Source organism: Cryptomeria japonica, chromosome 6, assembly GCF_030272615.1.
Source record: "Cryptomeria japonica chromosome 6, Sugi_1.0, whole genome shotgun sequence".
In the NCBI taxonomy this organism is placed as follows: domain Eukaryota; kingdom Viridiplantae; phylum Streptophyta; class Pinopsida; order Cupressales; family Cupressaceae; genus Cryptomeria; species Cryptomeria japonica.
This window is the reverse complement of record NC_081410.1, coordinates 460,573,360-460,588,626: the sequence shown is the minus strand read 5'-3', so window position 1 is coordinate 460,588,626 and position 15,267 is coordinate 460,573,360. Positions and strand designations below refer to the sequence as shown.

Genomic DNA, 15,267 nt, shown 5'->3' with positions numbered 1-15,267 from the left:
TATTATTATTTCTAATACAATCTCATTTTCTAAAATCAAAATTAAAATCAAATTATAATATATATATTTCTAAGTTGCAATTATAAGTCAAATGAGATTGATTATTTTTATTTTTAAATTATATAAATCAAATCACTTAATTCAAACAAACAAATTTAATTACATAAAATTAAAATCTTATTATACTTATCTTATTACATTTATTACGTTATTAAAACAACGACAAATACTAACCACTAGGTAACACTTGTTTACAAATGAAATTTGGACCAACAATGATGCAATAAAGATAGAACACAATGCTCACTTAAATAAATAAAAGTGTGACCTACACGATGATGGAAGACACAAATACAAGACCTACCTACCTTGAGAAGGAATAGCTACCTACCTTGAAAAGGAATAGTGGAATTACAATTTTGGAAAACTCCTTATGATCATATACACTACATCCACTTCTTTTTATGACACTACTATCTTTATGAACACTAGACTTGTGAAGAAAATGGAATACAACTTTTAAAAATTATATAATTTAATAATGAAAAGATAAATTTTAACTAATAAAAATAGGAAAGATAGGACGGATGACTAAACCAAATAATATTTATGTAGAGTGCTACATACGGGGAGTGTGATCTAATCTAAATACTAAATTCGACATACCGATCCGATTACATAGCTCTCTGCAATGTCTTAAATTTTTCACCGAGCTTCGAAATATCTCAAGCAGTTATCAATGGCGAGGAGCAATCAAGGAGCATCTGCAAGTGTCAATGTAGTGGAAACCCAAAAACATCTTCTGAAAAGTGATGTTCTCTACCAGGTTTGATCTCATATTGCTTTGCAAAACTAGTCATTTCATTAAATAAAGTTATCCAATATTCATTCTTGTATACTCGAATTCTTTTGCAGTATATTCTTGAAACAAGCGTTTATCCCCGTGAACCAGAATGTTTGAAGGAACTCAGGGAACTCACTGCAAACCATCCATGGTAAGATCTACGGATTAACCTATATAAAATATAGAACCTATAGTTTTTGGAGGAATGCAACATTGATTCCACCGTTAAATAGATTCAATTTGGAAGATTTGAATGTGTAGAATGGCCTTACTATTGCACCACAACCTCATATATTTAGATTGATTGGAGATGTTATATGGGTTTAGTTGATTATGAAAGTTACTGTGTTGTTTTTATCAGGTCCGTTATAGCCATTCCAGCTTATGAGGGTCAATTTTTGATGCTTCTATTGAAACTAATAAATGCCAAGAAGACTATAGAGATTGGCGTTTTCACAGGATATTCTCTACTCTGCACGGCCCTTGCTTTGCCCCCTGACGGGAAGGTTGGTCTCACAGGATCCATTGGAACTTTTCATATGTTTTAATTTGTTTCTCTACCCCAAATTTGTGTTTAGCATTGCACCCTCTGATGTAGGATTGCTTTGGTTATAATGAAAACTCTGACCTTATTTTGATTTCCCCCATGACAGGTCATAGCCATTGATATAAACAGAGAATCATATGATTTGGGGAGGCCTATCATTGAGAAAGCAGGAGTTGCCCACAGAATTGATTTCAGAGAGAGCCCTGCTTTGCCCATTTTGGATGAATTGATACAAAATGTAAGTTCTCTCACCATGGATTTGTCTTGACATTCCCATGCATGATAACACAAAAATGGAAATGGTTATTAATTAGTGGTTAATTAGGGTTACAGTGTTTGGGTTGTTGGTAATTAGGTGTTAATTAGGGTTACATGTTATGCCCTAATTGTTATATGAATTTTTTGGTGGTCGTTAAAATAATGCTATAATCTTATATTTCTTTTAGTCTATTTTAAGTTCATTGTCATTTTCTTTAGGAAAATCATATGTTTTCAAGGCAAGGATATGTTTTTCATTTTGAACTAAGAATAATATTTGTTCGGATGAACTTTAATTAGTGAATTTTTCGTTTCTTTTAGTTTTTTAGTGGCCACCTTGTATCTTTGATAGTTTGGTTTAAGTTTTTCTATCAGCTATCTATTAGTAGCTTTTATTCTATGTAATCTACTTTGGTTAATATAATTTTCTTTTCTTCATATTGTGTAGCTTGCTACTCTTATATTAATTATCTATTGAAAGGTTGGTTAAATTGATTGATGTTCATGGGTTAGTACTAGACCTATTTTAGTGGTTGTCTTGTATCTTTGATAGTTTGGTTCAATTTTTTTCTTTCAGCTACCTACTCGTAGCTCTTATTCTTTGTAATCTACTTTGTTCAATATATTAAAAACACAAATTCTCATATTGTGTTGTTACTTGAATGTTGCATTAGTTATACATAGTAAGGTTGGCTGAATTGGTTGATGTTCATGGGTTGATACTTGACCTATTTGAGCTATTTCTAGAAGAGGGGATATTTATATTGGTAAGATGAGAATTCCCTGATCTATTAGTTCTTTAGAATTTAAAGTTTTTTTATTAGTTACTATTTTTTCATTCCAACAAAATCATCATTTTAAGTTAAGCATGTTCTTATTTATTTTCTACACTATATTTTAAATTGTCAAACCCAACCTTTGAAGTAGAGAGCTAACTTTGTCTAGGTTGGCTTGTGGTATATTTTAAAGACACATTATTATTTCATCAGGAATGTAGAAATCATTTTTTGAATTGTTCCATGACTTATTGAGCTAAGATTTAAGATTTGGTTCTAATTAGGAAACAAAGCACCCATTCTCAAATTCAAGATTCCTATATGCTTGATAGGTGAATTACTAATCATTGGTAAATATTGGTTATTGGAAGAACGCTATCTAGTGAAGGCATGGATCGTACATCCAAGCCTTGAAGTACTGGTTGTTGCTTTATTGTCATCACCTCATTGTATTCCTCAACTAAGGTCGTGATTATTAGAATGTTACTTACAAATATTGAGATTAATGGGTCAAAATATCTCAAATAAATTTGTATTGGTGTGTTAATGGTAGGTGTATAAGAGTCCACCAATTTACCATACAACTTGTGAAATCTATTGTTGATTAGTCTTATAGGCTCACTAGATTGTCTGCAAGCTTACTCAAATTGATAGTACATGATCATATGGTTAATATTCTTTTATTTTCTTTTGACAAATTGCTACCAAGGGGTAGCACCCATTTCATTGATCATTGAAGAAAAAGAGTACATTAAATAGAAACAAAATGGAATCGAAAATGGAGTCCTGATGATCTCTATCACCTCTTAAGCCTTGCTTAATTGTTTCGAAGGGAACATGTCCCCATTAACACGCATCATATACTCATATTTCTCCAGATTATTTGTACCTATTTCATGATCACAGAAAAAAAGAATTTACATTCAACAAAAAGCAAATGGAGTCTTGATGGCCTCTATCACCTCTTCAGCCTTGCTCAATTAATCTAAAGGAAACTTGTCCCCATTAACGCTCATCATATACTCATATGTCTCCATATTATTCATTCTTAAGTCATCTCTCAAAGACATTATAGTATCATGCATATCCTTGTTCTCCATAATGTCCTCTATCACAAAGACATCAGCCACCCAACCTTGCTATGTGGGGAGTCATATCTATCCGATAACATCATGGTAATATCGACATAGAGATCTGAAAAAATCCCACGAAAATCTCTGCTCCATTCACCTAGATGCGCCACATATCTCCATCCTCACCATACAAACATTGTCAAAAGTATGCTATCACTGAAGATTAAAGCCAATCTAGGTCATTTAATCATCTGAGATGATTGCCTCGATATCTTGATCGATGGTATAGTTAGAGAGAATGTCTACATCCTTATTACCCTCACATAAGATGTGTTTTAATGAGAAGTCCATTCCTTCTAGCATTGCTTGTGTGCCATTAACCCACATTCTGGATTTCCAACTAGAAGTGTCTCCACAAATTACAGTTTGGATTACATTTAGGGAATTGTCCTCAATGAGATTTCAATCCTTACACATTCTAAAGTCGTCAAGAAAGGCCACATATTCAGCATCATTATTAGAGTTGTCAGGAAGCTTAATCGATCCTCCCCATACGAAATCACTAGTATCGCTTCTCACAATGACACTTGCTCTAGACGGACTAGGTTTCCCCCTGGAAGCACTATCGAAGTTTAGTTGCAAATGGTCCTTTGGCGGGAGTTATTGTATGGTCAATATTAAACCTATAGAAATTAAAAAAAAAAGTGTCAAACAACATCTAAAATGATATTGAACTAAAATGTACCAATTTTAAGTAAATTCATCTAGAACATATATACAATAATTCAACATCCAACATCTTCATGGTTTATTTATAAATGTTTCAAAGCCTCTTGTAGACTTGAAAATGTCCCTCTCTAGACCATGAATCGTTTTTTATTTTAATTATGTCTTCTTTATTTGTTATCAATTTTTCAAATCGCACCAAGTAATCCATCATCAGAATAATAGAAAGTAAAAAGAATAGAATGTTATAATTTGAAAAAAAATCTATTAAAATATAATTGAAGGACATAACATGGTTTTAATTAGGGTTACAATGTTATGCCTTATGGGCTCTCTCTAGCTTGTGGGTGTTTTCTAGGTGATGTCCCCAATACGACCATGAAGAATTCTTAAGGACGGTACAGTTTGGAGATACAATTTCTTAATCATATGCATAATTGGCTTTATTGTATAATACTGAGTTTGATAATCGTCTTTTTGCTCAGGAGGAGATGCTGGAGTCTTTTGATTATGCGTTTGTAGATGCTGACAAAGATAACAGTGTGAACTACTACAAACGTCTGCTGAGATTGGTGAAGATTGGAGGGCTTATTTGTTTCGATAATACACTGTGGTGGGGCAGTGTTGCTGAACCTCCCAATGCAATGATGTCTGAACAAGGGAGAAGCAACAGAGAGTATATAATTGAGCTGAACAAGGCACTCGCTGCTGACAAACGTATAGAGCTTAGCCAGCTGCCTATTGGTGATGGCCTCACTTTATGTAGGCGCATTTCATAAAAAATACATCATTTCCATTGTGACAATGGCTGTTCCAAGTTTTGGGTTTGTGATCGAGAGTGTTAATTTATAGTTGTTTAAGAATGTTAATTTAATATAGTTAATGGTTCTTTTGGTAAAAGTTGTATGCAAAAATTATGTGTGAAGATCTGTATTAACTACAATGTAACTAATAATATTATGTGTGAAGATCTGTATTAACTACAATGTAATTAATAATTTTGTTTCTATGTTTAATTTTAGAGCCCATTGTAGTGTTTAAAAAAAAATGTGAGGCATTTTTATAATCAGATTTTTAGTAGCAATTTATTTGTTTTGAATATGTTTTGATTGTTGTGTTGTCTCTTAAGGTGTCAATTAGAAGTTTTTTTTGTTTTTTGTGCAGGCAAGTCAAATTATTTAAATCAAGTGTAAATTTTATGAATTATTTGTTGTTGAATGCTTTTAAGAATTATTTGTTGTTGAATGTTTTTTTTCTTTTGTTTTTATTTTGAAATAATTATATCTAAAGGCATTATTTGTCAAGCCAAAAAGAGATAAGTTTCAAGTATACAGTCTGATTTAATGTGAGTATTAGGTGAATTGGTATGTGGAATGGTTGCATAATGCAAGATATCTATGAAAAAAATCTCTATTTTTTTCCTTTTTTTTGAGTGACCCGAAATTCGCTTCAAGTATTTTATATTAGTAGCAATGTGAGATTTTTGTATCTCAACAAAGGAATTGGAAATGGAGTTGGAAATGCAATATTTCATTAGAACTAAGTAATTTTATTTTGCTCACATAATGTATGAATTAAGAAACTATGGTAGCTAAACATAGATTATAGGCAACTCAATTGGTGAAAGTTCAAAAATAAGATGTTAAAGGTTCTAATCCCATGGTCCCATTTTCAACTATAGGGAGCTGGTTTTATAAAGTGAGGCATATTTGGATTCTTTATGTCGCTTGGCATATGTAAATATAATGGGTCCTTGGCAAATTGATACCAAGGGGTTAGCACCCATTTCATTGATCATAGAAAAAAAGAAATTGCATTCAACATAAAGCAAATGGAGTCTTGATGGCCTCTATCACCTCTTGAGCCTTGCTCAATTGTTCCAAAGGGAACATGTCCCATTAACACTCATCACATACTCATATGTCTCCAAATTATTCATGCTCAGACCATCTCTCAAAGACATTATAGTATCATGCATATCCTTGTTCTCCAAAATGTCCTCTATCACAAAGGCATCAGGCACCAGACCCTTGAAGGCTTCAAATTAACTTGAGCCTCATAAGGGCCTTCACAGCTGGGCCCTGGATGTGGGTAGCAACCATCCTTTTGATGGTCCTCTCCATAGCCTCGTGGTCCCTTGTGGTTTGAGACAAGATATACACAAATCCTTTTAGGAGTTTGACATCGTGCACATGTCCACAAGAGAGGCGAGCATTGCCCAACACCTTCTTCAATGCCTCGACCTCATCCCCATCCGACATGAAGATATATTTCAACTACATGTACATCGATGATTGTCTGCAATCACACTTGCATTCTGAAATCAAAACAATTTCAAGATCAACCGACCCCGACCCTAACCCCTCCATCTCTATTCGCTATTCAATGGATGTCTGTGTAAGAAAAATAACAAGTGTAGAAAATTTGCAATGAATAATAATAACACATAACACACAGATTTACTTGTAAAAACCTGGTAAAAATATACCAGTAAAAAACCACGGGTAAATTTTGTCTTTCGCATTGATTTTCAGGAATTACAGAGTTACAACAATCTCAAAACTATACATCAAAACATGACTTCGAGCAGCCTAAAACAACTGAGTTGCAGAGTCTTACTTAAAGACGCAACCATTGCTAGCTAATATAGCCATGATGACGCAACCACTGCTAGCAACCACTACTAGCAGAGTCCTACTTGAAGACACAACCACTGCTAGCTAAGATAGCCATGATGACACAACCACTGCTAGCTAAGAGTCCAATTTGGACTTCACATTCCAACAATATGTGGCCTCAACTTTATAGATGGGATGAAAGCACTTGCTATGTGGGGAGCCATATCTATCTGATAATATCATGATAAGATAGGCATATAGATCTGAAAAAATCCCACAAAAAGCTCTGCTCGATTCACCTCTGCACGACATATCTGCATCCTCATCATATAAGCACTATCAAAAGTACGATGTCACTGGAGATTAAAGCCAATCTAGGTCATTATATCATTTGAGATGATTGCCTCGATATCTTGATGGATGGTATAGTTAGAGAGAAATTCTACATCCCTCTTAGCCTCACAGAAGATGTGTTTAATGAGAAATCCTTTCCTTCTAGCATTGCTTGTATGCTATTAACCCACATTCTGGATTTCCAACTAGGAGCATCTCCAAAAATTACAATTTGGATTACATCCAGGGAATAGCCCTCAATATGAATACTGAGGAGATTTCAATCTTTACACATTATTAAGCCTTCAAGAAGGGTCGCATATGCAACATCATTATTAGAGCCGCTAGGAAAGCTTATTTGATCCTCCCCATATGAAATTACTCGTATCACTTCTCACAATGACACTTGAAGCTTATTTGATCCTCCCCATAAGAAATCACTTGTATCGCTTCTCACAATGACACTTGTTCCAGATGGACTAAGGTTCCCCCTGGAAACACCGTCGAAGTTTAATTTTAGATGGCCTTTTGGTGGGAGTTATCATATGATTAATATTAAACCTATAGAAATTAAATTTTTTTGTCACACATCTAAAAAGTTATTGAACTAAAATGTACTAATTTTAGTAAATTCATCTAGAACATATATACAATAATTCAACATCCAACATCTTCATGGTTTACTTATAAATGTTTCAAAGCCTCTTTAGACTTGAAAATGTTCCTCATGTAGACCATGAATCGTTTTTTATTTTAATTATGTCTTCTTTATTTGGTATCAACGTTTCGAATCACACTCAGTAATCCATCATCAGAATAATAGAAAGTAAAAGAAATAGAATGTTATATATAATTTGAAAAAAAATCTATTAAAATATAATTGGAAGACATAAAATGGTTTTAATGAGGGTTACAATGTTACGCCTTATGGGCTCTCTCTAGCTTGTCGCTATTTTCTAGGTGATGTCCCCAATACCACTATGAAGAATTCTCAAGGATGGTACTGTTGAGAGATACAATTTCTTAATCATATGCATAATTGGCTTTGTTATATAATACTGAGTTTGATAATCGTTTTTTTCCCCAAGAGGAGATGCTGGAGTCTTTTGTTTATGCGTTTGTAGATGCTGACAAAGATAACAGTGTGAACTACTACAAACGTCTACTGAGATTGGTGAAGATTGGAGGGCTTATTTGTTTCGATAATACACTGTGGTGGGGTAGAGTTGCTGAACCTCCCAATGCAACGATGTCTTAACAAGGGTGAAGCAACAGAGAGTATATAATTGAGCTGAACAAGGCACTTGCTACTGACAAACGTATAGAGCTTAGCCAGTTGCCTATTGGTGATGGCTTCACTTTATGTAGGCGTATTTCCTAAAAAATACATAATTTCCATTGTGACGGTGTCTATTCCAAGCTTTGGGTTTGTGATCAAGAGTGTTAATTTATACTTAAAAAAAAATGTTAATTTAATATAGCTAATGGTTCTTTTGGTAAAAGTTGTATGTAAATATTGTGTGAGAAGATCTGTATTAACTACAATGTAATTCATAATTTTGTTTCTGTGTTTAATTTTAGAGTCCATTGTAGTATTAGAGTAGCTCAATAAATTTTAAAGATGGAGAAAAAAGAAATGTGAGGCATTTTTTAAATCAGATTTTTAGTGAGCAATTTATTTGTTTTAAATATGTTTTTGATGGCTATGTTGTTCGTTATGCAAGTCAAATTATTTGAATCAAATGTAAATTTTCTGAACTATTTGTTGAATTGTTTTAAGAATTATTTGTTGTTGAATGTTTTGCTGTTTTGCTTTTGTTTTTATTTTGAATGTTTTTGTTTGCTCATATATCTCCTTGTTAGGCATCCAGTTTGAATGGGAAAGAGGTGAAATCCAATGTATACAATCTGCTCACACCAATTCAATTTATTGGTTTGGATGGTGTAAAAAAATAACTGAATAGGTGATCTAGCCTATTTGAGAGATTCTTTTTGAGCAAAATATTATGTTAAGAGAATCAATTATGATGACAAGGTTTAATGATAAGTGAAACAATCGTGGTGACAAGATTTAATGCGAGTATTAGGTGATCTGACACATGGAATGGTTGCAAGCTCAACTTTTTTTCTCTTTTTTCTGAGTGACCCAAAATTTGCTTCAAGTATTTTATATTACTAGCAATGTGAGATTTTTGTATCTCAAAAAAGGAATTGGAAATGGAGTTGGAAATGCAATATTTCATTGGAATTAAGTAATTTTATATTTCTCACATATTGTATGAATTAAGAAACTATGGTAGCTAAACATAGATTATAGGCAACTCAATTGGTGAAAGTTCAAAAATAAGATGTTAAAGGTTTTAATCCCATGGTCCCATTTTCAACTATAGGGAGTTGGTTTAATAAAGAGAGGCATATTTGGATTCTTCATGTCGCTTGGCATATGTGAATATAATGGGTCCTTGGTTTATCATAGATAGAAGGGTTCTTTTTGTTTTGGGCATATTTTTGTTTAAGGGGAATAAAATCTTTGTTCATCTCATCTATGAAAAATATAACTTCATCTTCTTATGCTTGTATTATTCAAACTTATGGGTTCTATTTTTTGCACTATTATTGTTGCATTTAGTAAATAAAATTTAGTTGGTCAAAATGGAGGTTGAAGGACCATTATCTTTTTCGTTAGATATTCACTTAGAGAATGTGTAAAATTTCTAAATTTTTTTATTTATAATATTAAATTATTTGAATTTCAATCAAATGGTGTATTATTTTGTTTTTACTATTTGTTTATTTTTTATGTTCAAATTTTTATTTCTTTTGTTGAGTAGTGATCTAGTAGAATTATACTATTTAAATGTTTCCATTTATTGATTGATAGAAGCGAAAGTAGGTTTGAATCAAAATCAATCAATGAGTGGTTTTATACTTCTAATAGATGTTTCTTGTACTAGAAAAGTAGATGCAGAGTGAAGTGAATTAATATGTGGTTAGGAAATTGGTCATCAATTGACTAGAACTTCTTTCTAAATTAATTTAGATCTCCACACATCACATTAAAAATTGTAGAAATTAATATAAATTTTTGAATTATAGAATGACATATAATAAAATAATTACTTATGACCATAGACTCATAATCGTTTTGTTGCAAATTTTTCTTCTCTTCATTTGTAAGAGGGGTAGGTTTACAAATTGGAATTTTTGTTGCAATTTTTTCTTCTCTTCTTTTCTAATTTTTTTTTTTTATATTAGAAATCGAGAGTCCAAAAGAAACGGAGAGTTTATACAAAACTAGAAAGCGGGGGGCAGAACCTCAACCGCCAAACTGTGAAACCAGAGAGAAACTATATACATTTATCTCCTAATCATATCAAAAAAAGGGGACGCAACAGAGTATAGCACTATTGGAGAACCTCATCCTGGTCCTCCAACCATGCGGTCCAGCCTTGTTCTCCTTCCATCCAAGCCACCTTCTTTCCTGCTAGGATCTGGGAGCACATCTTTATCCTGTTGAAGGGAGGAGGCCTGCTATCCTGCAGATCCTTTATTAGCTTCTTTACTGCCTTATCAAAGGAGGTCTGATTCTCTGCAAGCTTGGCCCATTCGTACCCATCTTGCATCTCATAAACAAACATGGTTGCTCTGCCATCTTTGAGGAATCGCAGGAGCTTGTTTCTCTCGATGTTCATCAGAAAGCAGACCTGCACAACAATTTTGTAATGTGTTATTTTTTTTAGAAACTCAGTACGTTCCCTTGTAATACCTTGGAACTTCTCCTCATTCCTAAGTTTCCAAATAAACTAGAGAATGTAAGAAGATAGAATTTTCCAAACTAGATTAGTGTCCTTCCTCAGTCCTTGAATAAAACCAGTAACTATATCAAGAGTGTAAATATATTCTGTAATAGAAATTCCAAACAGTAGCCAAATTTCTCTAGCAAAAAGGTAGTCAAAGAAAATGTGGCACGCGGTCTCAAGTTTTCTTTTTTAATTTGGATAAATAATGAATAAAAAAGGTGGCGGCAAATGGAAAGAGTTATATTTTAGTACACACAACTATTTAAATTTATTGAAAAATATATATATTTATAAAAAAAATATTAAAAAATATATCCATACACTAAAAGTTTCAAGTTATCAATATAGACAAAAAAATTGAAGAAAAAAGGTGAAACTTATTAAATAAAGTGCGGCGGCTTGTGTAACTTCAAATTCAACACTTTATCAACAACTAGATTATAGTGTTTACTTTATACAAAACTATATTCAAATAATTTTTAAAATTTTTATAAAAATTACAAACATAAAATACACATACATTTTATTAGTTTACATCATTTCAAAATTCAAAAAAAAATATTTTACTTTCTATTGATTCAATTTAAAAAGTTGAATCAACATTGGCCACTTCCTTTATAAAAATGTGACAACTTTGTACTTTTACCCATATATATATATGATACACTTGTGTCGTACATGTATAGAATTGTGATAATTGATATGATTAATCATTTTGATTCAAAAAAGGATCAAAATTATCATCCTAGAAATACAAGGATAAAATATTTCTATCATAGGTATGTAAACTTCAGAACCTTTGATTCCTGGAAATGGATATGTAGGTGATTGTATTACAAATGAATTCCTAAGGAATAATTTTAGGTTTATGAATTTGTCTTGAAATGTAAAGCTTACCCTATTTAGTGTAAATATATAAGTTTGTGACATAGAGTTTTTTCTATTACTAGATTTGGTATGATTTCTAATTAGAATAAATTATTAGGCTACTAAAAATTCTTAGTTCTTAAAGTTAAAATGAGAAATAAAATAAGTTGTTTGGTTAATTAAGAGTACATTGAGGCCTAATGAAAATGATAATGAAAAATACACTAATAGAAGTTATTATATTTGATACTAAAACATATTACAAATATCAAATCTATAAGTTAACCGAACACTAGGATAAAATAGACAATCTTGTACTTAAAAGTATGTACACTATCACTAAACTTAATGCTTAGTATAAATATACTAGTCTTGAATTTGTAAGAAGAGTTGGTAATTCCTAACAAAGAACACCTAAATTGGTACAAAAGAACATTTTGAGATGTGAATAACATGATAAAATTAGAGTACATAATGAAATCTTGGTGGCATCTAATGACTAATTATCCTTATTTTACCTTATGACTAATTGTTTGATTTGGATCCATATATTGTTATGTGAGGAATAACACTAAATATTCAATAATGAAGTATCTTCATAATGGTATAAAAAATAAATGGTCATAATATTAAATTGCAAATGAATTGAGGATATAAGTTTGAATAAATTTAATTTATGAAGGAATTACAATTTTGTTTTTTTCATAAGTACTTCCAATATAATGGCAGCTCCTTTTCATTAAACATTTAATAAAACATTATTGCGAAGTACTTAAAATTTATTATACACTCATATAAGGCATTCTTTTTGCTATCTTAGTAAATTGATGTAGTCATATATTGAAATGGTCTATCCATTGTTTGGCTCTAACATATGGAAAAAAATAAAATTTAGAGAGAAATGTTGTATGTTTTATTCTAATAAAGTTTATATAGATGTAAATGAGTAATTTATATATTATGTGTCTGATTGTAAAGAATGGTCATCAAATGTATGATAATTCATTTCTCTACACAAATTAATAGGTGAATGTGTGTACCATATGAAATAAATATTGGCCTTAACAAAATAAACACAATTTAACCATGGATGATTGAATCTAGTGGAAAGGCATTTGCAAAAGTCTATTTTTTTTTTTTTAATGTATATACCCTTTTAGTATTATAAATTTGATCCATATTGGTTAAATTAAGAAAATGAAACCACTTTAGAGGTGATGATAGTATGTTCACTAACAAATAATTTATAAAATAAGGAGAAATATATGCATTAGAGTCATAGACCTGGATCATGTGAGGTTGAAATATGTGAAAAAGTAGAACGTTAAAGGATCTAGATGTGTCTATTGAAAACAAAACAAACCTTAAAGATTGAGTGCAAACTTTCTAATGAGATAAATTGAAGCTAATTCCAAGGTAAAGAATATGTCACATCCTGTAAGCATTAATTAGTATAGATAGTTCTAAAATAAACATAAAATTTAGAATCCATTTTTGTTAAACATTCTATCAAACGTATCAAACGCTTCGAATGTAGCCTCCAAACTGCCCCATTTCTTATACATATTAATAAGATAATCTTGTTCAAATGATATTAGCATGAATTGATTTACCATCTTCCAAAGTTTCTAGTGCTAAAGAAAAGGTTTGAATGGAATCCTCCTCAATTGCCTCTTTGGTGGTAAAGATAAAGTTCCCATGTTCTTTTGTCCACATTTCTTAGATTTGCTGATGAAAAGACAATATATATGACATTTTGTCTTTCATTGCTAGAAAGGGCTATTTGAATAACCTATGCACATAGGGACAATGTTCCAAAATCTTCACCTTCAATTATAATGCCTAATATATGGAACCACAAGGAATGAGTTCCATATAAGAATTTCTTTACGAAATATCCTACCAACTAAATGATTATTGTGAATATTCAAATGAAAATGGCTTAAGCAAGACAAATCTGGTACACACAATTAGAGACGAAACACGTTTGGAGATTCATCATAAATTAACTGGATTTCAAGTTAGTTGATATATTAAAAGTCATGTGTTGATATATTAAAAGTCACATGACTTCAATATTATTTTGTTTTTGAGAAGTATATCTAAGTTGATATATTAAAGATCCATGCTGTAACATTGGTGGCGCTCTTTGGAAATCCACAATTTCTATGAAACACAACAAAAAAATGAAAAAAATCTTTGTTCAAGGTATGGAAATCTCCATTTGTGAGGTAGAAGACCCATTGTCCACTCCATCATTTGTGGCATACTCGACGGCATCAAGGAAATCAACATTACTGCAAAGATTATTCTAAAATGTTTTACATATTATGAGTCGGCTGAGTATAAATTTAGAGGTTAATTTTACTAGGCAGTGAAAACATACCACTATATAGATGTCTGTCAACGTGATGCATTGTTATTCAGCTCATTCTGATCCCCTCTCATTTCTCTATCGATACAAAGCAAACTTCTGAGAAAATAGAACAAAATTGGTGTACTCATTGAAAGTAAACCTAAAAGATGTTGAAACGGCTTTTTGGAAAAGTAGAAAACCAGCCCACTTTCACTTCTGTTGAAAAGCTGAATAAAACCCTAGAAAAGTTGGAGGGTAGGGAAGAAATCTTACTTAAGAGGGTTGCAACAGAGATTGACAAAGCAAAAAGGTATATAAAAGCGCAGAACGGAAGAGCGGCTTTACAATGTCTAAAGAGGAAGAAACTGTATGATGCCCAATTGGAACACCTTTGGAATATCCAATCTCTGATGATAATGTTGGAAGGTGCAAAAAATACTGTAGAAATTGTGGGAGCAGTGAGAAATGTAGCTTCTGCCTTGAATGAAGAAATGCGTAAATCTATTGACATTGATGACATAGAGAAAAGTATGGAGGAAATAAATAAGCAAAGAGAGAAGATGAGACAGATTGGTGTGTGTGTAACATCAGATTTGAAATTTAATGAGGCAGAAATTGAGGCTGATTTGAGGGAATTGGAACACAAGGAAATCCAACTAGAGCGGGTTGAGTTAGAGGGAATTGGGTCAGAAGGAACTGCAACTGAAGAGGTTAGTGTTATGAGAGTCAATATAATTACTAGTTAACTGCAACCAGACAACAGTAGCAACATCTCTTGACTGTGGAAGGTATTCTGAAGCACCTCTCCTTTTGGTTTTCATTGTGTATGATAAATACATATAGTTAAAATCAAAAGTAATCATATAATCTGATAATAGATCGTTGAATATGATCTAAAATATCAGTTAAAAAATATACACAACAAAACCAAAACAATCATACAAATACCGTTCAAATATTATACATACAGAAACAGAGAGAACTTGAGGAGGGACTTGCAAACACTTAAAAATGTTTTACCAGAGCTCTAAGATAACTTAATCCCTCCTAAAACCTCTACGGCTGATTT

The 15,267-nt window shown here is 32.0% G+C and overlaps 3 protein-coding genes across 3 annotated transcripts; all 3 read left to right on the top strand.

Annotated features, from left to right (window-relative positions):
- The first annotated feature begins 739 nt into the window (after nt 1–739).
- Nucleotides 740–5,003, top strand: LOC131051065 (caffeoyl-CoA O-methyltransferase-like). Its single transcript, XM_057985423.2, has 5 exons — nt 740–826; nt 916–995; nt 1,206–1,350; nt 1,498–1,629; nt 4,710–5,003. The coding sequence occupies exons 1-5, from the start codon at nt 740–742 to the stop codon at nt 5,001–5,003; spliced, it is 738 nt and encodes a 245-aa protein (XP_057841406.2).
- A 3,265-nt stretch (nt 5,004–8,268) lies between these two features.
- LOC131876660 (caffeoyl-CoA O-methyltransferase 1-like) lies at nt 8,269–8,556 on the top strand. Its single transcript, XM_059222103.1, is given in 1 exon segment — nt 8,269–8,556. A coding segment is annotated over 1 exon segment (288 nt).
- Nucleotides 8,557–14,365: 5,809 nt separating this feature from the next.
- Nucleotides 14,366–14,944, top strand: LOC131051025 (vacuolar protein sorting-associated protein 32 homolog 2-like). The gene has a single exon (XM_057985370.2). The coding sequence runs from the start codon at nt 14,366–14,368 to the stop codon at nt 14,942–14,944; it is 579 nt and encodes a 192-aa protein (XP_057841353.2).
- Nucleotides 14,945–15,267: the final 323 nt, after the last annotated feature.

What these genes read in the sequence shown, in the direction of transcription:
- LOC131051065 (XM_057985423.2), top strand. Translation starts at nt 740, where the DNA reads ATGGCGAGGAGCAATCAAGGAGCATCTGCAAGTGTCAATGTAGTGGAA. An exon ending in AAAGTGATGTTCTCTACCAG is followed by an intron (nt 827 to 915) that starts GTTTGATCTCAT and finishes ATTCTTTTGCAG; the next exon opens with TATATTCTTGAAACAAGCGT. An exon ending in CTCACTGCAAACCATCCATG is followed by an intron (nt 996 to 1,205) that starts GTAAGATCTACG and finishes TGTTTTTATCAG; the next exon opens with GTCCGTTATAGCCATTCCAG.
- LOC131051025 (XM_057985370.2), top strand. Translation starts at nt 14,366, where the DNA reads ATGTTGAAACGGCTTTTTGGAAAAGTAGAAAACCAGCCCACTTTCACT.